We start from the raw sequence: 24,902 nt of genomic DNA, 5'->3' as shown, positions 1-24,902 counted from the left end.
GACATGAAAGAACATTAACAGTCAGTCAACTGTACGTGTCCTAATTGTTACTGGAAGAATGAATTAGAAATAGAAACTGGAAGTGAGCCCACTTGAAGAGGAACAGAGGTTGACAGTGGCACCGGAGGCTCTGAAATCACAGCTGAAAACTGTACAGCAAACTGCAAGCGCTCACCTCGGGAGCAGCCGCAGACCTCGGAATCACTGCAGCACATTAGCGCATGGGGTCTGCAGAATGACATGACTGGTATTTCCATAGGCTGTGGAAAGAAGTGGGTGGAGTTAACACTGTAAGGAGGTGCAGTACTATACAAATACAAAAGCCTCCAGCGTGGTATTTTGTGTGCCCGTCAGAGTGGAGTGTGTCTCAGGGTGGGTGATTCTTCGCTGTCGTTGGGGTGCTGAGTTCTGGGGTGCTGGGGCGCAGGCACACATGCCCAGTTACAGGATGCTTTTCTGAATGAGGTCCAGTGATAATGTGCCTCTGTCACCCAGACTGTGACTAGCCGCCGCCTCCTGCAGCAACCACTCTCAGCCCCCAGCCTTTCATCAGGCCCATGGAAGAGCTGCGTGTCAATTTTAAAAGCAATCCCACTGGAGTGTCTTATCATTGTCCAGCTCTTGTGGCTTTCTTCCTGACCCTTTCATGTCAGCTGTGACTCTTCTTTCTTCTAAATTTTTGGGAGAAATTTTCTTGTTAGACATGGTTTCACACTGCAGAAGCCATAAAATTAATTTGCTTAGAGACCAGGGCTGGGGTCACTTTTCCATCACTGGGTCATTAGATAACACCTAATTCCCTCCCATTACTGTCGTGTGTGGGTTGAGGAGTCCCACCGGGCCAAGTCCAGAGAGCACCTGTTCTGTTCTCACTTATATGGTGAGCTGTTTTCCAAGAACGTTGTTTTCATCTGGCTGTGTGGTGTGGAGAGCGCCTTCCTGAACCAGCGCAGTGAAGGAGTGACGTTCCACGCACTGACCAGCCCTGAGCTCATTGGAGCGGACCATCTTCCGGCTCCGTGGCAGCCCAGCCCCACCCACAGGCAGCTGCCTGTCACCCATGCTGGCATTTTCCTCACCCTACCCAGGCAGCGGGAAAACCTGGCTGCTGCTGGGATCCTGCTACTCCGTCCTGTTCACGAGCCTTCAGAGTCTTCGATTCCTGCCCTCGGACATCAACTTTGTGATTTATCGGCTTGAAAACAACCACAAAAACTTAAAATCAAAACTCTCTAGGGGAGTTTCGCACAACCGCTGAGGAATAGTTAAATGCCCACGGTGAAACCGAGCTTGTACCCTGCGGTCCAGGTAGGGGCGCGTTCCTGAAGTCGCACAAAACATTGGCTGCTCTGTGCCCCCGAAGAATCCAGAGACGCCAATAAATAGCAGTTTTGATCATCAGCTTGGAAGGTCCTGGTGTACATTCTTAAATGACTTCTTTTCTGGGGCATCAAAAAGCTTTTACGGTTCTCGCCAGGCAGTTCATTCTGATGGACCCATGTGCTGCACCCTGCTTGGGCCCCATCCCGGCACGCGCCCCGTGCGGCGCAGCACACGCCAGCTGAGAGGTTGTTTTAAGAAGGCGTGTTTGTGTGGTACACTCACGGGGTCAGGACAACATCAAAGGTAATCTTAAAAAGAGACTCTCTCTCTGCCTTCTCTTTTTATATTCAGAAAGGTCATTTCTAAACCAACTATTTGCACCAAGGCCTCTCTGGAGGAGTTTACCCCGTTGTTATTTTTACTTGCTATTACAATAAGTCACTTATCCCCCAAACAGATTTAAGAACAATAAACAAATACAAAAGGAAAAGGAACATCTCATCAGTAACAAAGACTGCATCTGAAGGCATTGAGTTTGTGACTCTTTTACATCTCTTTCCAAGCAAAGCAGGAGTCCTACAGAGAAAGGAATCCGAAAGATGAAAATTATAAAAATAGTAAAAGGATCCAGTGTTAGTCAGAATCTTGTAATTTCTGGGGAGAAATGAAGCTAAATACAGTCTTAGCACTTTGTTCATATGCAGGCTGATCTGTGATATAACTAAACTTAGTTCTGGAGTATATCCACTGTGGTGAAATGTGCTATAAATCATATTCTCAATGTATGAAGATACTTTTCCTGGATTTAGGCTTCACATTTTGAAGTCGAATTCTGCAAAACAAGAAAAAAAATAGATCTGTGTGCTACACTGAAAACTGAACGAGGCACGTTGCAAATCAGTCGTCTAGAAGGTGCAGCTCAGGGCGATACCAACTACAAAAGTAACTTTTTTTGTTGAGTCTGATGCCTCTAGTGATGTTGGATTTTTTCCCTTATGGCAGACAGCACAGATACAAAAACTGCAATTTGGTCCAATTATAGTCCCCTCTGTCCCTCCACACCCTCCCCCATTGATTTAATGAAGGACTTGGAGGTACAATTCATCACTGATAAATAGTCCCTCTGCCCAGAATGTTTGTTAGACTGACAGCAGCGTGCACTCTCCTCGCTTTTTCCCTCACCACTTATGACTCAGATGAATTTTAATAGGAGCAAAAAGCTTTTATTTGCACTGTAATTTCACTTAAGGATCATATCCTTCAGAAACTGGCAGACGCTTCTATGCCTTGATTGCAAAACACACACTCAGGAGTAAAGAAACACGCAAAAGATGTTATTATTCAACCTGTCACAGTGTCGCAAATCCACTTGGAACTTTGGCCATCAAAGCTCTCCCCCCACCCTTTCCAGTAGGCCCTGTGAAGAGGCACTTACAGATTCCCGCCATCCCCATACAGAATTAAAGGGGGAATTATATTTTGTTTTTGCATCCCTGCCATCATGATGCCCACAGGAGGCTTTGAGTTACAGCAGGTTGTTTTTTTGTTTTTTGTTTGGTTTTTTTTTTTTTTTTTTGAAGAAAATGGAGCTGTCTCACTGCTGCTTCTTTCTTACCCAAGAGAAATCAGACCTGGTAGGGATCCAGAACCTTCGGGTGGCGGTTCCAATTTCACCGAGAGACACTTCCTCAAACCATTTTATCATTTTTCTGTTTGGATAGACCAAATTGTGGCTCATAGATTTATTCACGGACAGGATAGGAATTCTCTTTTTTTGAAATGTTCTGCTTCACTGAACTGCCCTGAATACGCCCGGTTATTTGAGAGCCACCTACAGAAGGTGCCGTGAATATACTTGTCTGTGTGTATTTTCCATCAGTGTTTACAACATCTTGATGTTACTGTCTCTCAGTCAGAAGGCATTCTCATTATCTTGCGTCTTTTCCTAACCATCTTGTTACATCAGAAAGACGATGTAGTGCCTTTAAGAAAAGCCAGCTTTTTTAGTCATGAATATAGCAGTTTTTGTCGCTGAAAAAATGGAATTTCAAATACTATGTTGCCCAAAATGAACACTGAACCCCATTGTCTTAACTTACTGATACGTAGCACAGCCGCTCTTGGAGGGCTGTGGGAAGCTGCGACAGCCATCTGCTGCCATCTACTGGCGCCTGTCCACACGTCACCTCCTCCATCCCCGGGGCCTGCCCAGCTCACGGGATTTTCCTTGATGGGGATAAGTTTGTAGGCGGTGAAGGGAATACAAGTAAAATTCTCAGTTTTCTTTATAACGTTTTGAGATGTTTTTCTTAAAGATATAGGATGATATTTATCAATGATTAATATTAATAACTGGAATAGTCCTTATTTCAAGATATTTCTGAAATAACTAGCTCACAATATATGACAGGAACAAATATATTTTGATGTGTACAGCAATTGAGAACCATTTGAATTTAAGGATGTTACTGTAATTCGAATTTAAAAGCTAAAAATTGATTTAGAATGGATGTTACTTTTGAGGAAAAGTTCATTTGAACTCATTTATGGTTTCATTTTATTTTTCCCTTCAGTACAAGGTGAATATCTTAACCAAACTCGCCGCAGAATTGAACAAATTTATGCTGGAAAAAGTGACCGAGGACACAAGCAGTGTTCTGCGTTCCCCAATGCCCGGAGTGGTGGTGGCCGTCTCTGTCAAGCCTGGAGACACGGTAAGGGCTGTGTGTGTCTCTGCAGGACATGCTGGTCTCAGACTTCCCCCTCCAGAACGATGGCTAACGAACAGCACGATTCAGCTCTTTGCAGTTCTTTCTTAACTGACCTCCAGCAAACAGCAAAGTCGATTTTGTGTGTTGTCAACCTGTTTCACGTTTGCATTAGGTTTGTGCCAGGACCCTCAGCACTTCCCCTCCCAAATGATCTGGGAGTGGAGCAGAAAGGCGGCCAGATTCATTCTGTCATTTTGCAAATGCAGTGTTTTGGGAAGTATTTGCCCTAAAAGTACTCTCTAGTATGCTGTGCTCAAAGCGTCCATGAAGATAGTCATGCCAGGGAGTAAGACTCTGATGAGGAACTTTTTGCATGATTTTCTTGGAACAAATGTCTAACTGGGAAGAAGAGCGGAGGAAAGGTGAATTCTGCAATCTGTACAGTACCAGAGCACTTCCGTTAGTTGGTAAATGAAATGTAGCATCACAGTTTGAAGTTTTTCATCTTGATCTTGTGACATTAAAGCACAAATCAAAGCTGTATTATTTCCTCGAGGTAACCACTATGGATGAATTGGTAGGATGCACACATTTTCTTAGAACGTGGATAGAAATCTCTACTGATGAGCAGCAGAAGTGAAAAGAAAACAATTTAGGAGGCACCCGGAAGGTTTCCAGGGACACTGAAATACTTGCATTTTTATTCACGTGCAGGAAAATAGCAGCCAGACGTGACTGTCTCCTGTCTCTCATGGATGAGGTGCTGATTCCATTTTGTATCTCAGGTCACTGAGGCTTACATTTTAATGCCTCCTGATTTCTCAATTAGTATAGATAAAATATCCGCTTAATACTGAGGAAAACATCAGTAGTTGGCATTGGCTTCTAGAAAAATATTTGCCATAAATGTGAATATTAAGAAAACATGATCAGTTTTAGTTGTTCGAATGATCAGCCCTGAAACTAATATGCGAGGTTAGAAAAACGACTTAAAGTTTGCTTTACTTGGTGATACAGAAATAGAACTATCCGCCTTTTCAGAAAGGCGTGAGAGAGGCTGCGTGGCTGCGCGTTGCTCTTTGCTCTGAAAGCGTCGACTGCTGGAAGAAAGCCCTCTTTAAGACTGTCTAATGCCCACGGGTTAAGGATTTGGGAGAGGCTGTGAGAAAAATTACGTGTATGTGTGTGTGGTGTGTAAAATTCAGGGAGAGCATCTTCCGTCTCCAGAATTAGGGTCATCAGAGGATCGTCTCTTGGCCTTGACATAAAGAATTGTTCACTTGCACATGACATTATCAGAGCTGTCAGTGGAATCTTCTAGTGCTAGATATGTAGGTTGGTAAACAATGTAAGGGTTTTGTTTTGTTTCATTTTTCTTAAGTTTTTTACTGGAAGTCATATAGTCTGCATACTGCCAGCCTGAGCTTGTCACTCCTAATTATGTGGCTTTAATTATAAAATCGTGTGTGCATGTGTGTGTGTGTTGTGTGTGTGTTTCAAGTAAATGTTTTCCTTAAATCCTCTTCTAACACCTGAATCCAAACCGCAGTGGAGGGAGGGAGGGCAGGGAGGAGGGAGACCGCTCCTGCCTCAAGCCTGGAGGGCAAGAGGGTGAGACTGCAGCCCTGGCCCATCAGCCCAGCGGCCCTCAAGGAGGCTGCTCAGAGGCAGGAAACGGGGCACTCCCAAGGCCAGATGAGCGCAGCCTTCTGGTTTCTTAACAGCTGCTGGCTCCTGATCTGACTTTTCCCACATACAGAAAGGGTCTGGCCTTTGTACATTCCATTTCCTGGTTGATAATTGAATGTAGAAAAGCAAGGCATTTCGTAAATGGGAACAATGTGATATCAGTCCTCGGTTCATTGATGTAGCTCAGATATTAAAAACACCCACCAATAATTAAATGTGTGTACTCATTAAGAATGGTTTGAGAACTAACTGTTAAAAATACATTACTGCAGAGCAATGGGGCCAGTATTTTATGCATTCCTTTAAAGTCAGAGTACCTGAGGGGCACACGTAGTGAACAGGCTCAGGACCTCGGGATCTGTCAGCGTGCTCCTAAGTTCTGTTTGCGGGGCCTGCTCAGGTGGGGTGTATACTTGCTTTTATTTGTCTGTTTTGGTACTTGCAGAACTTCCTTTCATATTCTGTGCCATTGTGTTTTGATGAAACAGTCTTTTCACTTGAATTACTGCTTGTGAAAAATGTCCCAAACCACTAATACCGAAACCCAGTGCAGCCCGAGAAGTTTCATCGCCGGCTCTTAGAACAACTTCTGTAGTTAAATTCTGCTTATTGTAATTAAAACACAAGAAGCTTCCTTGGACCCGAGGCACGGCACTTACTTGAGGCCATTGTGCGAAAACACTACTTGTCATGTTGAAGTTTTGCGGTTTTAAATGATTTTAACACCGCGGGGGCATGTTGTGAGCCCCGCCCCCCGCACTAACAATAGCCGAAGGAGGTTCCCCTTTTATGGCTGGGAAGATAATGGAGTCAATCTCCTTAGTGTATTTTCAAGGAAAATAAGGACCCAAAAACAGCTAAGGGCCTTACAAGTATTCTGTTTTTCTCTGAAATGTTACTTTTCATTTTTTAAATTCCAGTAATCTATCATGTTTCTGTTTAGCTGAAGTAAAACTTGACCAATCTTAGAATGGTGGGCCTGGCAATAAGTTCTAAAAAAGTGTCACATAAATCGTAATTAACAAATCTGTTTTGTGAAGTAAACAATTTGAACACAGGTTAAAAACCTCAGGAAGAAGAGATGTGGGATGGCTGTTTGAGAAGTAAGGAATCCTCCTGGGGGACTTGATGTGCCAAGGCCTGTGAACTGATTCATTGGAAACACCCTGCCCTAAACACAGAAGCTGTGTTTTATTTGAAGGGTTTCTGTAGGGTTCACACAGCGAAAGTTCCTGAGAACTTTGTCAGTGTCTATTATATACTGTTTAACATTAGATGTGGCAGGTCACATTTGAAATGATTGTGTAATAGTTTTTTTGAACACGTGGCGAGAGGATCTTAATACACAGTAAAATGCAGGTAACCAAACAAATCAATAAGAAAGTACAGTGGATGATTAAAGTCAGGAATCACTAATATAATTTAGGAAACAACTCATAGAATAAATCTTATGTGCCTTTCTATATGCCTTCTGAAAATGTTTCTGCAGTAACTCATTTCAGTTTGAAAACAAACCTGTTTTCTTAGACACGTAACACTGTTGTAAACTGGGAGCATTTCTGTAATCAAAGTTAGCATGACTCAACTGTTTAAACCTTCTATCTTTATGATACTCTTGAACAGAAATGTTAAAAATATATATATTTTCAGAATAATGGTAGAATACATTTTTCCATATGTTAAATTAGACTTAGAGCTGCTGAATGTATTGCATAATTTTCACTTTGAAGTATAAAGTCATGATAAGCACATTCACTTTGTTAGCCTTTTGATATCAGAAACAAAACAACCCCATAAGATAGTCACCCAAGGAGGCGTTTTAATATTGCATTTAGTTAAGATCCTTTCAAGTAATGTTTGTATTCTGCAGTCATCGCAGATTTGCATCAAAAATACTCATTTAATACACCAAACAATTAAATGAGGAACGAACCGTAAGCTGGCTACTCATCTGCATTTCTTTTTTTCTTAAGGATTAGTGAAACCAGGTGAAAGAATAGATTGAAATTAAATACCTGTTGCTGCTTTCTCTTGCGAATTAGCCCATTCAATATCAGCTAGACGTGGGGATATTTTGGTGGAGCTGAGAAGATCCACCTCGTGATGGAACTGACCTTCAGCGGGGCAGTGAGGCGTTTAGGGTTGCTCCTCTGTGAACGCCTTAAAGGCAAGAAACAGCCACTGTACAGTGTGCCGGTGAGAGCATCACACTGGTGAGCGTTGTAGCAACACCACTTACACTTCTCCCCGATTCTGTTTCCTCCTTGCACGTGCTGCTTTGACAGGGCGGGCTCCCACGCAGGTAGCAGTCAGGGCCACAAGACACAGACAGGCCCCCCAGCCCATCTCAGAGTATGATGTCCACACCTCCCCTTTGTCTCTAAGCCTCATGCAACTGAGCTTATAGCCGACCATGGAGAACTGGCAAACTTGGCGAGATACCTTTATTTTTTATTTTTTATTTCTTAAAGAAACAAGGTTTGAAAATGTCATAAGCTTCTCAAGTATCCTAACGAGAAGGCAGGGCTAGGCGCTCTGGACGCGCATCTGCCTGGCGCGAGTTGCGCTGGTGTGCCCCATGCAGCCCAGGCTCGCTCGCTGCATCTTTCCCTGGCAGAGGGACCGGCCTAGCTGCGTCACAGACTTTCCAGGTTCTGGATGCCTCGATTTACAGTCATAAAATAATTGTAATAATTACATTTATACATTTTATAGCAATGGTTATTCAAGCAGTTGGACAGGATGCCAGTTTTCACCCAAACCTCAGATTGTATCTCACAGCACGCCACAGAGATCCATGCTTTCGTTAACATTTTAAAACTTTAAAACGATGAAATGCTGCAAACATGCAGAAAATTACAGAGAAGAATCCAACAAGCACTCCTGTGCCCGCTGTTCACCATTTCCACGTGTTTCAAGTTTTATTTGACAATGAAACGTTACACACATAAAATGAACTTCCCCGGCAGCAAGCTCCTCCACCCCATTCCTGTCCTGTCTTCTTGAGAGGTAACGACGCCCCCAGGATTTGGCCTTTTAATCTTTTCCAGATAACGTTTATTTTTAAATGTGAAGAGTTGGTTTTTGTTGGAGGTAACAATGTGGGGATTTTGACAGTTTAATGTACTCAATTATCAATGTAAAATAAACCATGTTTACGCAGGGCGGTATATTCAGCGTTGTCGGAGGGTCTTCTCCAAGCTTGGCGTGTGACTTTATGTTTCAGGAGTGACCTGCTTGGGAGTACAAGGTGTGTTGTCTTTGTTTTCAACCTTTTTGTAAGTGACCATTCTCAGCCTTACCAAGATTTAAACTTTTTCTCACTCTTTTAATAAAAATAAAAGTTTACAAAAAAATCATTCTTTCACAGAGCCTTTCCAGTAGCATGCTTTACAAAGGTAGACGACCCCGGCTAATTTCCAAGGTGTTGTCAGTGACATCAGTTTTCACTAGTTCTCTGTGTAACTACAGGCTTTGGCTCTGATTTTGAGCTAACTTGGGCAGTAGGGAGTCATATTTTTCTTCATTTTAAGAAATTTTGAAAGAAACTGGACTTGTTTTATATTGGCCACAAGTCTTTACCCTTGCCCTTAGCCCCTCAAGTGCTGCCCAGTTCTGGGGAGCTCCACTCGAGAGAAAAGGGGAGCACCGTGCAGACGGCATGTGTGCCTGAAGTCCCAAGCCAGCATGGGGCTGAACGGGTGGCCCCTGGGTTCCCGCGCCCTCCAGAGTGAGGCCGCTCGTGCATGGGCCATTAAAGGAGCCTTCAGCCGGAGAAAGGGCTGGGCGCCCATCTCCTGCCGCCTGGTCTCTCTTTGTAATTTGATGATGATTCCATCCTTGCTCAAATACTGCAGTCTCCCGTGGCCGCCTCCCCACCTCGCTTTACATGAAGATGTTGGGATGTGAATACACTTTTCTTCAGGAAATATCACGGGATATTTGCCAGCCTGTCTTATCATCTCAGAGGAAGTTGCCATTAATATAATCAGATGCAAGCAGTGCCTTTTCACTCAATGTGAGATGCCTTTTCTTGTGACTGTTAACTCAATCTTTCTTCAGATCTAAGGGCCCTAAAATATGTGGCATTCAGGCACCTGTGTTCAAGTAGAGCAGCCTTTACTAATGAAATGGAGGGATTTTCACGTTTGTGGCGCAGTCAGCAGGGCTGATATTGATCGTGTTTTTCCCGTGGCCCGTACTGCAGAAGGGGGAACTGCAGCGGCTGGTAAGCCCTCCAAGCCTTCTGTCTAATTTGGCAGAAAAACACAGAACATAGAACAACAAAAGAATCCTCTTTTTCCATAAAAACTCTTCCTCCCACCCACCCTTCTTCCCCAAAAAGGGGACTTAATTTTTCAGCTGCACACAGCGATTCGGTGCTCACTCTTGCATTGAAACAGTTGCTGTCTGAACAGGCAGGAAACAGTTTTCTTTTAATTGCCGAAATCATTCGGAAGTGCTTCATGCCCTGCTTCTGTACAGCAGATGCTGTGCATTAATTGGCCTGCGTAGAAGTGACCCAGGGTTCCTTGCAGCGGGCCCAATTTTAGGCAGAGGGTTTAAATAGCTTATTTATTATTTTGTATAATCTGGCGTACATTGTGTGCTCCTGCACGTGTCGTATTTCATGGTCTGCAGTTTCTAATGTCATGTGGGTTTCAAAACCTGTGTTTCTCTGGTAATGTACTAGCAGCAGGTAAGCTCAAAATACCATCCATCAGGAGCTAATTTTTTATCCAGACACTGCAATGACTGATGAACCTGTCTTTTGTGTGAATGTTTAGCACAGTGGAAAGCCATATGCCACTGGCACCGCTTCCTCCGCATTCCTTACAGTTGCTGGAGAGTGGGCTTCCTGGGGGGCGGGGGGACTCGATGCTGCGTACGTCCCCTGGCCTCTATTTCAACGATAACGCATTTAAAACAGCCCTGGGCTTGGGCAACAAAAAGAGGATGAGGCTGTCTTAAAGGAGACCTGACTCCCTCGTCATTTTCTTTATCAGAAATACAACTGCACACTCTTAATAGGGAACCTTGTTTTGTTACTCCCCGTCTGTTCCAAACAGACCTCAGCCCATTAGAAGGGCCTCCCTTGTGTGGGAGACCACAGCTGTTACTGTAAATCTCATCCACTCACTGTATCACCCCCATTTTGTGGCTCTGAAGGATGAAATTGAGAAATGGAATACTGTGCAGTCATCCCTTACATCTCCAATTTTAGGCCTTTGCCATCATTTTCATGCTTTTATTCCAAATCAAATGACATTAGTGAGCTACACCACCTTCTGATGGATATCTGGTATTGAGCACCGCTTTCAAGTCTGTGCTTGTGGGGGCTTCCTTTTATGTTTGGTGGTCTTTTTTCCCCCTTTCTCTTCTCTTTTTCTTCCTGCACTTTCTTTGAGCGTTCTTAGTGGTCATGGCAGTTTGCAGTTTGAATGATCCGCGTTGCCAAATGTGTCCCCGTCTTAGCATGTTTTCTGAGAAGGGGGCATGTGCGGGAGAAGGTTCTCTGTCTTTTAATCTTTGTGGAAGGAGTGAAGAGAACTTGGTAGAAGGATATTGGGGGCTTTAATCAGAAATAAGAAGTGGTTTAAATCATTAGCACAACAAAGCATACTATAAGCTTGAAGATAAAAGTCTCTGGGGAAAGAGTCCTCTGAAAATAAATGGAACTTGAGAGATTTCCATATCATTTATAACTTCCCTTAATTACCCTTGGAAGACTTGCCAGGAAAACTGGAAAATTGGCAGCCTATATCCATTAGAGTCATTTTGCCGACCATGGCAAGCAGCTGGCTTTACGGGATTTGATTCCCATCACTCACAAGTCATCATCAGCTGGAGGTGTCTGCGCTCTTCAGCACAGAGCAGTGCTGGCGACACTCGGCCCCGCGACAGGCGAAAATCTGCTGAGTAAATGGGCCGAGGTTTCTCTCAAGCCTCTTCTGGGGCAAGGCCGACTCCCGCTTAATGAGTGCCGCTCTGATAATCGGATGCGAATGTGAACCTTGACCTCGTGTCAAAGGAGAGGACGCAGTAAGCTGGATGAAAGATACAGGATCGAGGCCTCCAAACTTTACACCAATTAGACAGGGAGTGGGGAAATACATCAGGCCCACTAGGTTCATCAAAAAGACTTGCGAGGCTTGTGACCATTTTGTAAGCCCAACATTGGAGACATCCTGTCACAATCATTAAGTCTTGATCAGATGATTCACAAAACTGTTGGAGAAGTGTGCGCACACATCCTGCAGGAACGGGCCCCGCACCCGGGGGCGTCGGAGAGACACAGCACGTTGGAGGGCCCTCTCTGTGCACCCAGTTACTGCCTGGCTTCCCAGGCACCCCGGGCCATCCGGAAGGTGTTGCTTCCATTGGGCCCACTGCCCAGCTCCCTGGTGTGCGCTGCGTGTACCCTGCGGTGTGCGGCACATTCTGCAAGAGCCAGCGCGGCTGGGAGCAGGGCTCCAAAGCCCTAGGGTGAGAGCCCCTGCTCCCAGGAGCCGAGTGAGAGCATTTTGCTATTGCTGGAAGGAGCCCAGCTGGATGCTCACCCATCCCTGGAGCACACCTCGAGTGCCAGCCTCTTCCCACAGACTGGGGCAGGTGTAGTTTGTGTTTCCATTGCAATATTCTTTCACATTTGGTTTGTACCATATTTGGTTCTCCAGCTCGATTTTTTCCAAAGGATGAAACAAGTTGAAATTCAATTAAGTTCACGTGTGTGTGGGTGGGGGGGAGGGTGTGTGTGTGTGTGTGTGTGTGTGTTGGGGTAGAACATGATTCTGTTGAACAAGATGTATCTCACTATTTTGTTAGGGCATCAAGGAAGTTTTTAAGCACCATCTCTTAGGGATGAATTAGTGAAAATGGTCTCCAAAACAGATGGTGCAAAGTTAATAGAGAAGTTTGTTACTTAGTTTTTCATTTACAGCTAAATAATCTAGGCCGGGCACAGTGGCTCACATCTGTAACCCCAGCACTTTGGGAGGCCAACGTGGGCGGATCACTTGAGGTCAGGAGTTTGAGACCAGCCTGGCCAAAGTGGTGATACCCTATCTGTACTAAAAATACAAAAATTAGCTGGGTGTGGTGGTGCACGCCTATAATTCCAGCTACTCAGGAGGCTGAGGCAGGAGAATCGCTTGAACCTGGGAGGTGGAGGTTGCAGTGAGCTGAGATCGTGCCACTGCACTCCAGCCTGGGCGACAGACCGAGATTCTCTAAAACAGATGATAGATTAGATAGAGCTAAATAAGTAGACTAGTAGGCACCGTGAGAGGAGCTAGGGAGGGAAACCGGAGTGAAAGGTGGATGGAGCAGGGAGGATCTAATTCTATGATTTGGTGCTGTGCTTGGATGGGGCAGAAGGTGGGATCACTTCAGTGGGGACACGCTTTCTCTAAAGTCCTTTGAATTGAATTGCCGGACTCTCACAATCAGAGGGAAGGACTGTTTGAATTTCAGGCCTCCCCGCTTTTCCTGATTGTCTCAGGCTAAATCCGAGGTTTTATTCTGATGAACAATTGGGGACCCAGCACTTGGGGTTACCTGTGCGTTACCTCTTTGCAAACTGCCCACATTAGAAGCACAGAGCCAGTCAGAAAGATGGTCAGTGGCAGCCACAGCAGAGCCCCTTAAGCTCCTGTCCACCACCCACTTGCTCCCAGGCCCTGGCAGAGCCCAGAGTAGAGCTGTAACGGGGTCAGATTGGCCTTTGCCCCTGGCGTGACCTTTGGAAATCCCCAGGCCGCATTTCTTCCTATTTGCAGTTTAGTTGCTAACTCGCTCACTTGAAGATCCTGTAAAACAGAAGCAGGAGCTGTCTGCCTGTCTGGCCCGCAGATTCTGAGCAATGGGATGGGAGGGGACGAGTGGCAGAAGGGCACACCTGCTGGCAGAGAGGGCAGGGGCTGTGCCACCCATGTGAAGCCAGTGTGCATGGCGGGGGGACAGGGCTCTGGCCAGTCCTGGGCCCTCAGATGCCTGCAGAGGAAGGGCTGGGTGGGTGTGTGGGAGGCCGGCATGCAGTCCCCAGGGGGCTCCTCCACCTGGAGAGAGCACGGGGCCCGGAGCGGGAGGGTGGATTCCTCTTTTTTGGATGGCATTTCTACTATGTTCTGTTGAGTCTCGGATCCATTTCCCAGAGAGCCCCCAGTCCTGTTGCCTGAGTGCTCAGTCCTGGGTCAGAGTCGATCGCAGTGAGTCCAGCTTCTAAGAGGACACAGCCAAGCTTCCAGGGTCCCCTGTGTGGAGCTGGCTGGCAGGTGCGCTGCAGTGAACCGGACTTGCTCCTGGCTTCCCTGGTCTCTGCCTGCCTTTGAAGAGAGAAAAAAGGCTCTAAAATGCCGACTGGAGGGAGCGACTGCATTGTCTCTGCGCCGCCCCTCCTGTGTCCCGCAAACAGCCTTCGAGGCCGACTCCTCGCTCTCCCTGGAATGCAGATGCCAGGTGAAAAGGAACCAAAAAGGGCAGCGCGGGCAGTGCTTCCAGGCCCAGCTCCTCAGCGCGGTGTCTCCTCCATGCCAGCGCCGAAGCCTTGGCATCGTCTCTCTTGCTATATTTCTGTGCCAGGAAAAAGCAGCCCACCACCTGAACAGCAGAGGAAAAGAGTACATCGGGCTCGGGCGCTCCAGAGTGCCAGCAGGACAGCTTGCGCCACACGGGGGGCCCAGAGGGGGACTTGGAGATCATCTGGGGATTTCAGGAAAGAACATTCTCTAGGCGCTTCTGCGGCATTGGACGAATACGGCCACAGTGGTGTGAAGGGCCAGGAGCCCCATGCCAGGACACCTACCCGTCCCACATAGCCATTGCCCTAGGAACTTGGACTTGCCCGTTTCAAAGACTGGGAGGCCCTTTTTCACAAAAGCAGAAGAAAAACCTGGCCGGCTCAGGATGCTGACCCATCTAGGCAGAGCGGAGTGAGCGCACAGCATGGTTTTCAGCTGCAGCTAACTCCTGCAGGGAAGCCTCGGGCTTAACCCCAGTGGGCTTACACCCAGCTCAGCCTGGCTTCCCCGCAGAATGAAAGGCAAGCTCTGAACGCAGTCTGAGCAAGGGCCCGTGGGCGCTCCCAGTCTCCTAGCGTGGAGAGCGTATAGCTCTGGAAGTCATTCCCGTGTCGGGAGGGGCTTTCCGGAAGCTGCCTTGTGCCTCGTTGTGGGTACTCGTGGGTACCCGCTGTGTCTTGCAGAGGATGGGACCAGTGGTCCTCATGGCGCCAGGCCTGAGCTGTTCCCAGCTCCCCGGGACTGTAGACAGAAATGTGTGTATTTGGTGGGGCTTTTTTTTTTTTTTTTTTTTTTTTTTGGGTAACAGCTATAGTGAGATGTTAAAATGTACAATTCAGTGGTTTCAGTCAATTCAGACTTCTGTAGCTGTCACCACAATCAATTTTGGAACATTTTTTTATCTCGAAAGAAACCCTGTACCCTTCAGCAGTGACTCCCCTTCCCTCTTCAACCCCAGGCAACCTTGAGTCTGTCTGTAGAGATCTGCCTATCTGGACATTTCAGGCAAGTGGAAAACATTCCCATTTCCCAGCAGCTCTGTTAGTGGCAGAGCCAGACTCAGAGATCCCCAGGGCAGGCCCCACAGCCAGGGCCCCCAGTTCTCCAGGGCCAGGGCTTTTTTTCCAACAAGGACTTTATGAGAGGGAGAATGGTGTTTCTTTACTGTTCCTAAAGATGAGCTCGGAATAGGAAACTAATTAGAGATTGTTGCTGCTGTTCATAGGCACATATTTTGGGGCATTTGACAAAGAATTTCTTAATGGCTTCATTCCTAAGCGTTATTGCAAAATTAGAATGCTTTTAAAACTTTTGCCCTTTTTAAAATTTGTTTCCAGGTAGCAGAAGGTCAAGAAATTTGTGTGATTGAAGCCATGAAAATGCAGAATAGTATGACAGCTGGGAAAACTGGCACGGTAAGTCCCCAAGTCCCCATCAGCCCAGGCTGGCCTTGTGATGGAGGAACACCCACCTTTGAATCGTGGGTGGTTTGGCTGGAAAGGGCCACAGAGGCACCCTCTGCCTCTTGCTCCTACGGAGGACATTAGGATTGGGAGCTTTTGCCTTTCTGCCCTGATGCGTCCCTGCCTCATGGAGAGCGTGCCTTCCAAAAAACTCTGTGCATTATGTTCAGGTAGTCAGAGAACAATTGTTCTTCACCTTAATGTCTTTCAAATTAAGGGGTCTTTAATTTTTAATGTTTATATCTGTCTTGGAGGCAGTTAGTTATCTGAGACTTAGGTGACACAGCAGGAAACAGTTTTACAGATTGCAAAAATTAATGTAACTCTTCAAGACAATTTCTCTACAAAGAGAACAATTCAGTTGCAGATCAAGAGGAGCCGAAACCCCATGTACATGTGGGACTTAATTATTTAGGGAGAAAAAAAGAATATCTATTAGTACTGAAATTCATTAATAGTGAAACTCAAGTGTATTTTTTTTTCTTGAAGAAAACAGAAAAGTCCTTTTAAGCAATAACTTCATTATTCTTCCTGTGACTAAAAAGACGAAAAAGATGCCCTTAGTGGGTAAAGGGTCCCTTTCTGAGGGCCGTTCTGGTTTGGAAGTGTCTCATGGTGGAGCATGATCGGAAGCGCAAGGCTGGCCGTGTTTTGCATGTGGCTGTGCCTTGGGGACATCAGGTGCAAAGAGAGATCCATCAGTTCATAACCAGGTTTGCATCAGAGAGAGACACAACCTCTGTCTCATGCTCTGTCACTGCAGAAGGCAATGAAACGGATTCTCAGAAGGGGCAGCTGGGATGTCATGCCTGGTCCCGGCTGGGAGAACAGAGGCCCAGGTGGATGCCAGGGGCTCCTGAGCCCAGCCAGCCAGTCTGGAGGGGTGTGGACGGCTGCCCCGTGTTGGTGGGGTATGGAGAGTAGAATGGCATGATTTGGTATTTTAAGGAATTCTTTCTAAATTACTTTTTTTTAAAAGTGAACAAGAAAATGTTGGTTTCTGTTCGTATAAAAATTTGTATCCGTTCTTCGGGATTTAACATTTGTGCTGCCCTAGTGTCATGACATCCATTGCGATGAGAACTTGGCCTAGTTGTGGGGGACCGAGAACGTGTGTCCGCCGCATGCCAAGGGCCCTGTGCTGCGGGTCTGAGGTGCTAATGCAGAAATGAACTTGGCCTCAGTTCCCTGAAGGGGTGTGGTACCATGCGTTAGTGGGTTTCCTGTCCTCGTGGCCTAGGTCTCCCTCAGCCCTCCTGCTTGGAGCCGCCTTGTGCATTGTGTTCACCTCTCCCCATCCCCAGGCCTCTCAGTTCCAATCCAGCCAGGAAGAGCAGAAGTGGCCCAAAGCCCCTGTGCAAAGTAGCAGGCCCTGGTCTCTACCTGCGAGGCCACTTTTCCTCCCGGAGAAAAAGTTCACAAAGGAAACAGATGCTCTACTCCGGTCGTTGCAGCATCGCTAACGCTGCGTCCTCTAGTAGGGCTGCTAAATGGAGGCAGGAGCATCGTGGAAAGCAGCCTCTTCAGTCCAAGTAGCGTCTGCAGTGGCCGATTAGCTCTAGCCCATTGTTCATTTTCAGGCCCAAGCAAGAGCCTCCAAGAAGTCAAATGACTGTCTCTTCCCCACCTTAACCCCCTCCTTGCTAATTTTAAGTCGGAACCCAAATTTGGGAAAGCAAAACTTGATAAAGATTGACTGAAACCGGCAGGACAAAAAGGCACAGTTCCACACACCCATGGTGCCGGAAAGGACGACGGCACAGCCCCACCTGCCAAGGATTCCATTTCCCTTCAGAAGGAAGGTGCCGCCCAGGCTAGGGAGGTCCTCCTCTTACTCAGCGGCTGATCTGTCGTGTGTGTTGTTCCTTTTTTTCTTTTACACTAAATGTTCCATTAATTCTCAGAGAACATTTCCACAACCTGAAACCATAGAGAGGGAGGCTAGGGGTTAGAACTCACCAGGCAGTGAAGAGCCCGCCTAGACCTGAGGGTGTCCAGCGGGAGGAGCCGGAGTGCACAAGTGCCCCAGAGAGCAGCCCTCAGACCAGCCACTGTGAGGGTGCCGAGGACAGAGGAGACGGGAGAGGGAGGGGTGAGCCACAGCCACCATGGCGCCCCCCTGTTCACCAGGGTCCCTTAGCTGGGCTCTGGTGGGGTGGTGTGTGCCTGTGCTGCTGGGCCTGCAGGACTGTGCATTTCTAGAAATGGATTAGGAGCCTGCTGCCTCCTGGTTCTGGTTACTAATTCTTACTCTCCCCTCCCCCTGCATTTTTTAAAATTCAAGGTGAAATCTGTGCACTGTCAAGCTGGAGACACAGTTGGAGAAGGGGATCTGCTCGTGGAGCTGGAATGAAGGATTTATAACCTTTCAGTCATCACCCAATTTAATTAGCCATTTGTGTGATGCTTTCACACACAACTGATTCAAGCATTTTACAGGAACACCCCTGTGCAGCTACGTTTACGTCGTCATTTATTCCAGAGTCAAGACCAATATTCTGCAAAAAAATCACCAATGGAAATTTTCACTGATATAAATACTTGTACATATGATTTGTACTTGAGATTTCCTAGTATCAAAATTAAATCAATCAAACTGATCATTTGTCTAAATATTAGTTTGCCCTTTCTTTGAAGACAGTGTACACATAGGCGACAGCCTCTGCCAGTAGACTACCAGCATTTCTTTGTGATCCTTTTAAAAGATCGATATAAATGTCAGTTATTTGCCTTGCTTTAATAGATTAGCACTTGCCATTTTTTCATCTGATTGCCTTAATTCTTCTGGAAGTGAGGCCCTCACTCCTGGTGCTGATTTTCCTAACTTCCTAAGGATGGGAGACTGCAAATGCAGATTTTGGCAATCCCTTTCCTGCTGTGTCTCTATGTGGGTGTAGTGTTGATGGCTGACCGCCTGGAGGTCACCTTCCTGGAGGTCACCTTGAAGCTTCCATGTTGGCCGGGGGTGCTGTCTGCACTACTTTGAGGATGAGCGCACTGCCTGGTCCCTTCCCCGTTGCACAAGCCAGGGCAGTCGCAGGAAGCTTGGGCTGCATCACCCACCCCGTCAAGCACAGGGCTGCCACGAACTCATCAGCTGAGACCCCTCCTAGCCTTTTTGTGTTTTTTGTGAAGCAAGTTTCCAATTAAGCAAAAGAAGCTAAAAATAATGATCATGTTTTTGTGCCAGATGCAGTTAGCCATCGCAGTCTACCATTAAGTTGAAGAGTAAGTGAGCTCTCCCAACAGAGAACGAGGTTACTAAGGATCACAGCAGCTGCATTTTCATTTGGTTCTGAAATTCTTGGAATACATTTCAGACTTTGCTGGGAAGCAGAAGCAAAGAGCCGTGCATCGAGTTGAATCGATGCTGACAATTATTATCAGATGGAGGTGGGTAGTAATTGGTACTTCGTGCCTTGCTAAAATTATTTTAAGTGCTGTTTGTATTTGGAAGCTAAGCTTCTGTCAGGCCTAAAGAACAAATTACTAATGCGTTGGCTCTTCTCTGAAAGGACCACCCCCAAATGCTCTCCCTTCAGGGGGCAGGGACCGGGCCTGGCTGCTGAGATCTGGGCTGAGATAAACTTGCACTTGAAGTCTGGACGCTCAGCTGTGTCTGCCGGCAAGTGGGTGTTCATTATTTTGCTAGATCAGAATGTAGAGAACCTTCTACCAAGTAAGTATACCAAAGAAGTGGTGGTCAAACACAGTACCAACACTTTTATATTTGATTTCCCAAAACATCAACTTCAAATTTAAATAATCTTTAATATCTGCTATGAAGCTTGATCTAAAAATTATGAAGAATGGTGCTGTACGCACTCTGATATACAGCATGCTTGCCCTGTGGACCTTCTTTACAAATTCTACCCAGCCGTGTGAAATCAGCTTTCTCAGGGGCTACAGGCCAGAATCAGTGTAATAGGGTTGCTAAAATCTAGCTGCAACACCAAGTCTTTACATTGATCCTAAATATTATCTTGAGCTCAAAGCTGAGCAAACAAAAATCACAAGGAAGAAGAGCAGAAGAATTAGGCATAACATGAGTTCTCTAAATGTCATTTAGGGGTATTAAAATCCTGAATTTTTCCTACCAGGTGGAAAGATGGGAAGGAACCACCTTGCTATTTGTGTGTCAACATTATTTGTAAAATCAGCTGCCACTGAAAGATTGGTTCCTTCTCCCGCTGATTCCTTGGAAAAGGCCCTGTTCTGCTTCGGCCTTCACCCAGCATGGGCTGGGCACATCTTGGAGCCCCAGGGCTCTCAGGCGTAGGCCCACCCTGCCTGCCCCCCTTATCTGTTCTCCCTGGGGTTGTAGCGCAGCCCGTGCGGCCCCTCGGAGTCGTAGCTGTCGTAGTGCGGGAGCTGGGCCCACTCCGGCGGGAAGGTGGCCCTGCTGTACACGAAGCACTGCACCGTAGTGGGCGCCGGCAGCTCCTCCGCGCCCGGGGCCCCCTCCTCCAGCAGCTGTACCCGCAACGCCGTGCGCTGGTACAGGGCCGGGCAACTCTCGAAGTCGTCCAGGAAGCGCAGCATCCGCTCATCTACCGTGTAGACCTCACCCTCCACGCGGCGCCCCGAGCCAGGCAGGTGCAGCAGCCACGGGATGTTGTGCTCCCCCGCGATCACCAGCGGGTAGGGGTCCAGCGTGCGGCCGCGCGCCCGAAAGGCTGCGGAGCCGTGGGCGCCGTCCCACAGGACCCTGTGGTTGGGCTGACCCCGCTTCAAGGTGCCGTACAGGAAGACGAGGGCCATCCGGGCAGAGCTGCGGGGAGAAGGGAAGCCACAGGTCAGCACCTGGGGCCCCGGCTCCCGCCCTGAGAGCCTGCACTGGGGCCGCTCCCCTCTGCGGGTCACAGCCCGTACCACGTGAATGGGCCTGGCTGTGCTCAGATAAGGCGTTACTTTCCCACGCAGATGAGAATGGCCTACAGTGTTCACACACGATGAGATATTTTGACTTTCGGCCATTTAAACATGTCAAAGCCATTCCTAGCTTGTGGGCTGTTCACAAACGAGCACCAGGTCGGCTCTAACCTGTGGACATGGTGTCGTTTGCCAATCCCTAGGCTAGAGAAAGGGGCACACATTGGCGACTTCCTTGATGTGTCTGTAGCAGACAGGACACCTGCGTTCTAGGCAGGAGGACCGCGCCCTTAGCCTCCCCGCACCACCTGGATGGACTGATACTCCTCAGCCCTGCAGCGCCAACCCTGCCTCGCCTGCACAGGCCACCCTCCTCCCAGGAACACAGTCCTGACCTGCTGACAGCGGAGCCTCCCCAACTCCGAGGGCACCAGCCTCCGCCCCTCCCAACCCCTACCCCCATCGTGGCAGCTCAAGGCCAGAAGACGCCCTGTCCCGGTCCTAGCACGGGCCTCCCAGACACACCCTGTCGAGGTGAACAACTGCCCCTGTTCTTGAGCCCAGCACAGCCCCTACCTCACTGTTCTCAGCCCTTGTGCGGTGGGTGCGGAAGTTGCGGAGGTTCCAGGCAAGGTGGACGCCCTCTAGAGCTGCTGTTCTGGGAAAAGGCACTCCTTTTATTAGGACAGTCTGTCAAACCTGTCTCAACAGCCTGCCCTGCTACCTGAGCCCTGCAGAACTGCCATTATCTTGAGCAATTTTCAATGTTTCTTAAAGGACTTTGAAAATTGCCAATAACTATTAACATTAGAAATAAGCCAAAAAAATACATACACTTTTGTAAACACCTGTTATCCAGCTGCAGTGAGAACCCAGGTTTCAGCTCTGAGTTCCCACTCGGGTGCTGGCCGTGTGACCCAGCGGAGCTCCAGCACCCGCACCCACCCCTTCTGCTGTTTCCCTTTCCAAGGTCTTAGAGGGCAGTGGTGCTTCGTGGGACTCCCCGCAGCGATCTTGGCTCCAGCGTGAAGGTAAATATTTACCACTTGCCTGGGTCTGGGCCACAGACTGTTACATAAGGACAGAAGTGATTTGCCTGAAAGTGACTCAAACAAAAATGGAAATGAGTATTACAGGGGTGGGGGCTGCTCTTCCTGGCCCCCCCTCCGTTGCCCTGTGTACCCCTGCCATGAGGTGTCAGCCTGTGGGGCGACTCCTTGAGATGGGCTTTGCAGACGGGACTGCAGGTGCAGGAAGACAAGAAATGCAGCTGTCCAGGTACCAGCAGTGGCTCGTGACCCGCCAGAAATGGCCCTGGACACTGGCATTTGCCACCAATTGTGGACAAGTAGACCCTGAAGAAGTCACACTGAACTCATGGGACTTGTTTTCTTCTCAGCAAACAAGAGCTGCTCTGGGGGGCTCTAGGCCTTAGTTTTGCTCAAGAGGCATGTCTGCTGCCTCTGGGTTCTGTCACCAGCCTGTGCGACATCAGTGTTCCCCAGATTTCAGGCACATTGCCCTAGGAAAGGTGTGGCCGTGGGAAAAACACGAGGCTAGCCAGATATGTGTGCCCTGTGGGCCTGGCAATGTGATAGTCCTGGGACACCCTAGCCAGGGTGGGGACACAGATTAGACCTGGGGACATGCTGGGATAGGAAAGTTGAGATGAATTAAGGAGAACCTGGGGTAGGACGGTGCTGAGGGAAGAGAAGAGGCAAGTGCTCAGGCCTGAAATTGCCAGGACTCAGCTGCTGGGGAAACTGAGCAGGGGTGTACGAGAAAATGGCAAAAGGCACCGGCTGAGAGCAGCGCTGGTGTCTGGAGAGGGCACTGGATGGAAGCGGCTGCCATCCCAAAAGACGAGCACCTGGGGGGCAATGACGGTCTGGACCCCGCTGTGCAGCTGCGTTGGGGACTCAGCATTTGGAAGGACTCACATCCCTCCCCTCACCTACATCCCAGCAGCCCCCAGCGAGACTCATCAGCACTTTCCTGCCACGTCTCCGACCCTGTTCTCCTCCCCCAATGCCTGCCTGCCTCCCCGTCTTCTTTGTTCCCCTGGGGTCTGTCCCCAGTGCACCACCCAGAGGGTCCTTGTTAATCTCCTGCTGCAGACTCAACTCTCCCACCTCAACTCCTGCACCCTCTCTCCCCTCATCCGGGTGGCTCCTGCCCCCGCCAGCGCCTGACCTGGAGGAGCAGGAGTAGTAGGCAGGGCCTACTTAGTCTGTCGCATCACTCTGCCTGGTTGTCGTTACAGCACACATGTTCTCTAAATCACTGGTCTTGTTTGTTGCTGGAACGTGAAGAGCCAGAAGAGAACTTGGAAACCGTTCAGTCCAGCGCCTGCAGGTGAGGAGCCGAGTCCCAGGCTGGTGGTGACCTAGGACCAGCCAGCCCGGCAGGGCCGTAGGCACACTGCAGACCAGCTCTCCACAGCCAGTTGCCTGCCTGGCTTTCCCTGATCCAGTTTTTCAAAATGGCATGTGTCCATGTCAATAGATCGCTTTATAGAAAAATGAAATTTCTTACCCCTTTCCATTCCCTGGAAGCAACACTTTTAAGGCTTTTAACTGTTGTGTTTGGCATTTCTCTCCGTATTGTTACTTACACTGCTACTTCTTGATGTCTTAAATCATATCTCGCTTTTCTACTCAAAAAGTGGGTAAGCATAGTGGTTCTAAAGCAGACTTTAACTGTGTGACTTTAGGCAGATCATATAACCTCTCTGTGCCTCAGCTTCCTCAACTGTAAACTGAAGTCACAGCAGCAGCCTGCCTCGGAGACCGTGGTGGGTTACCAGCACACATGGCCCTGTGTGGTCTGTTGACATGTAGCGTGTGCTGCTGCTGCCATCACTGTAGAAGCCTGACCTTTGGCTCTCCTACCACATCCCGCCATCCTCCCAACAGACTCATCACAGTTTTGGGCCAGACCCAGATCTATTTTGGCATTAGAACCATGCAAACATGGCTCTCAGATGAGACACAGAGTGTACTTTGATTACATTTCCTTTCTTAGACAACTTTTTGTTTTTCTTGAAATTCAAAATTGCTTCAAATTTGGTTTTTCGTTTTGCATTTTGCTTAGGTTTCTAGGATTGTAATTCAGCCTCACATTTTCTGAGAGCGTGGTCAGAACCTGGGTCCTGACCATCTGCTGGAAGGTCCTCCCTGCCCAGTGCTAGTCTGGGCTCTCTGTCGCTGCCATCCAGGCCACCCTCATTCCTGTCCCATCCTCGGGCTGGGCTGACAGTCGCAGTTTGCTGAAGTGTATTCCCTCCCACTTTTGGGTAATAATGTGGCTGGGTAGAGGATTCTAGAAATCATTTCCCTCAGAACTTTAAAGACATTTCTTCATTGTCTTCTAACTTTCCAAGTTCTTGCAGAAGAGAAGTCAGTGTGCTGTGATCCAGGTCCCCTGTGTGTGACTCGAGCTCTTCCCTGGAGGCTGTTAGAATTTTCTGATGATGTAGACTCTGTTTTCATTGATTGTGCTGGAATTTCCATCTGAATGCTCCTTATCCTGGATTGCAGGGGCATTTTCTTCCCCCTCCTTGCTCTTTGTTCTCTTTCTGGCTCTCCCAATACTCCCGCGGTGGAGGTCCTGACTTCAGCCTCCAGTGATCTTGTATTTACTCCTTTCCTCCAGGTCTTTATATTCTGCTTTATCTTGCATTTCTTCTATTAAAATTTTTTTTGCCATCATATTTATTTCCAATATATATATATTTTTCAACTTCTTGTTCATTCACAGGCTCAATACTTTTTTTTTTTTTTTTTTTTTACGTTTTCTTCCTTCCCTTCACTGCCTCCATTTCTCCCAACTCCCTTTTTCCTCTGTTTTGGTGTCTGTGTTTCAAGAGATTTTCTTCACATATGATCTTGGCTGGAAAAGCTGAGCCACTCCTTGGAAGTGAGGCTGAGCTCTGTAAAGTGGCAGGCCTCACACGGGGCTCTGGGGAGAGGCGCTGGGAGCTCTGCAGGCTTTCCCTCAATGCTCGTTTTCAGGGTGCCACCTCACCACCACTCAGCTAGGCCCATGTCCCCAGCATGGAGGTGTTCTTGTCAAGCTCTCCAGAAAGGAACCCACCGTCCTCTGCCGGGTGTGAGGGGAGGCAGTGGCGTCTCCTGCACCTTGTGCACACTCCCAGCCTTTCCCTGTCTTGGCCTGTCCTTGCCTCTGTGGCCTGCGGTTCGGTTCTGGACTCCTCTAGCGTTGCAGACACTGCTCAGCTGACTGCTTGTCAGCCTCTCACTGTGCAGGAGCTTTAGTTTTGGGTGTCTCCAGGCTAAGTCAGCTGTCACTCACTTCTGTTTTCC

General features: G+C 47.9%; 2 protein-coding genes across 8 annotated transcripts in view; one reads left to right on the top strand and one right to left on the bottom strand.

The window, feature by feature from the left end:
* LOC105477975 (propionyl-CoA carboxylase subunit alpha) overlaps positions 1 to 18,803 on the top strand; it is a 440,790-nt gene extending 421,987 nt beyond the window's left edge. The window contains exons 22-24 of the mRNA XM_011734903.2: positions 3,897 to 4,037; positions 15,580 to 15,657; positions 17,990 to 18,803. Coding sequence (XP_011733205.2) covers positions 3,897 to 4,037; positions 15,580 to 15,657; positions 17,990 to 18,058 — 288 coding nt within the window. The 3' untranslated portion in view covers positions 18,059 to 18,803. The remainder of the gene's footprint in view (positions 1 to 3,896; positions 4,038 to 15,579; positions 15,658 to 17,989) is intronic.
* A 599-nt stretch (positions 18,804 to 19,402) lies between these two features.
* LOC105477942 (gamma-glutamylamine cyclotransferase) overlaps positions 19,403 to 24,902 on the bottom strand; it is a 56,214-nt gene continuing 50,714 nt past the window's right edge. For 2 of the 7 annotated variants that reach the window (XM_011734854.2, XM_011734834.2), the window contains exon 3: positions 19,403 to 20,476. In XM_011734854.2, coding sequence (XP_011733156.2) covers positions 20,005 to 20,466 — 462 coding nt within the window. In that variant the 5' untranslated portion in view covers positions 20,467 to 20,476 and the 3' untranslated portion in view covers positions 19,403 to 20,004. Of the gene's footprint in view, positions 20,477 to 21,153; positions 21,236 to 21,411; positions 22,734 to 24,902 lie in introns of those variants that run through there. The other 5 variants (XM_024791628.2, XM_011734846.3, XM_011734823.2 and 2 more) reach the window with 5 other exon arrangements.

This window comes from Macaca nemestrina, chromosome 16 (genome assembly GCF_043159975.1).
Source record: "Macaca nemestrina isolate mMacNem1 chromosome 16, mMacNem.hap1, whole genome shotgun sequence".
Taxonomy (NCBI): domain Eukaryota; kingdom Metazoa; phylum Chordata; class Mammalia; order Primates; family Cercopithecidae; genus Macaca; species Macaca nemestrina.
The sequence above is the reverse complement of the archived record's forward strand: the minus strand, read 5'-3'. Positions and strand labels throughout refer to the sequence as shown.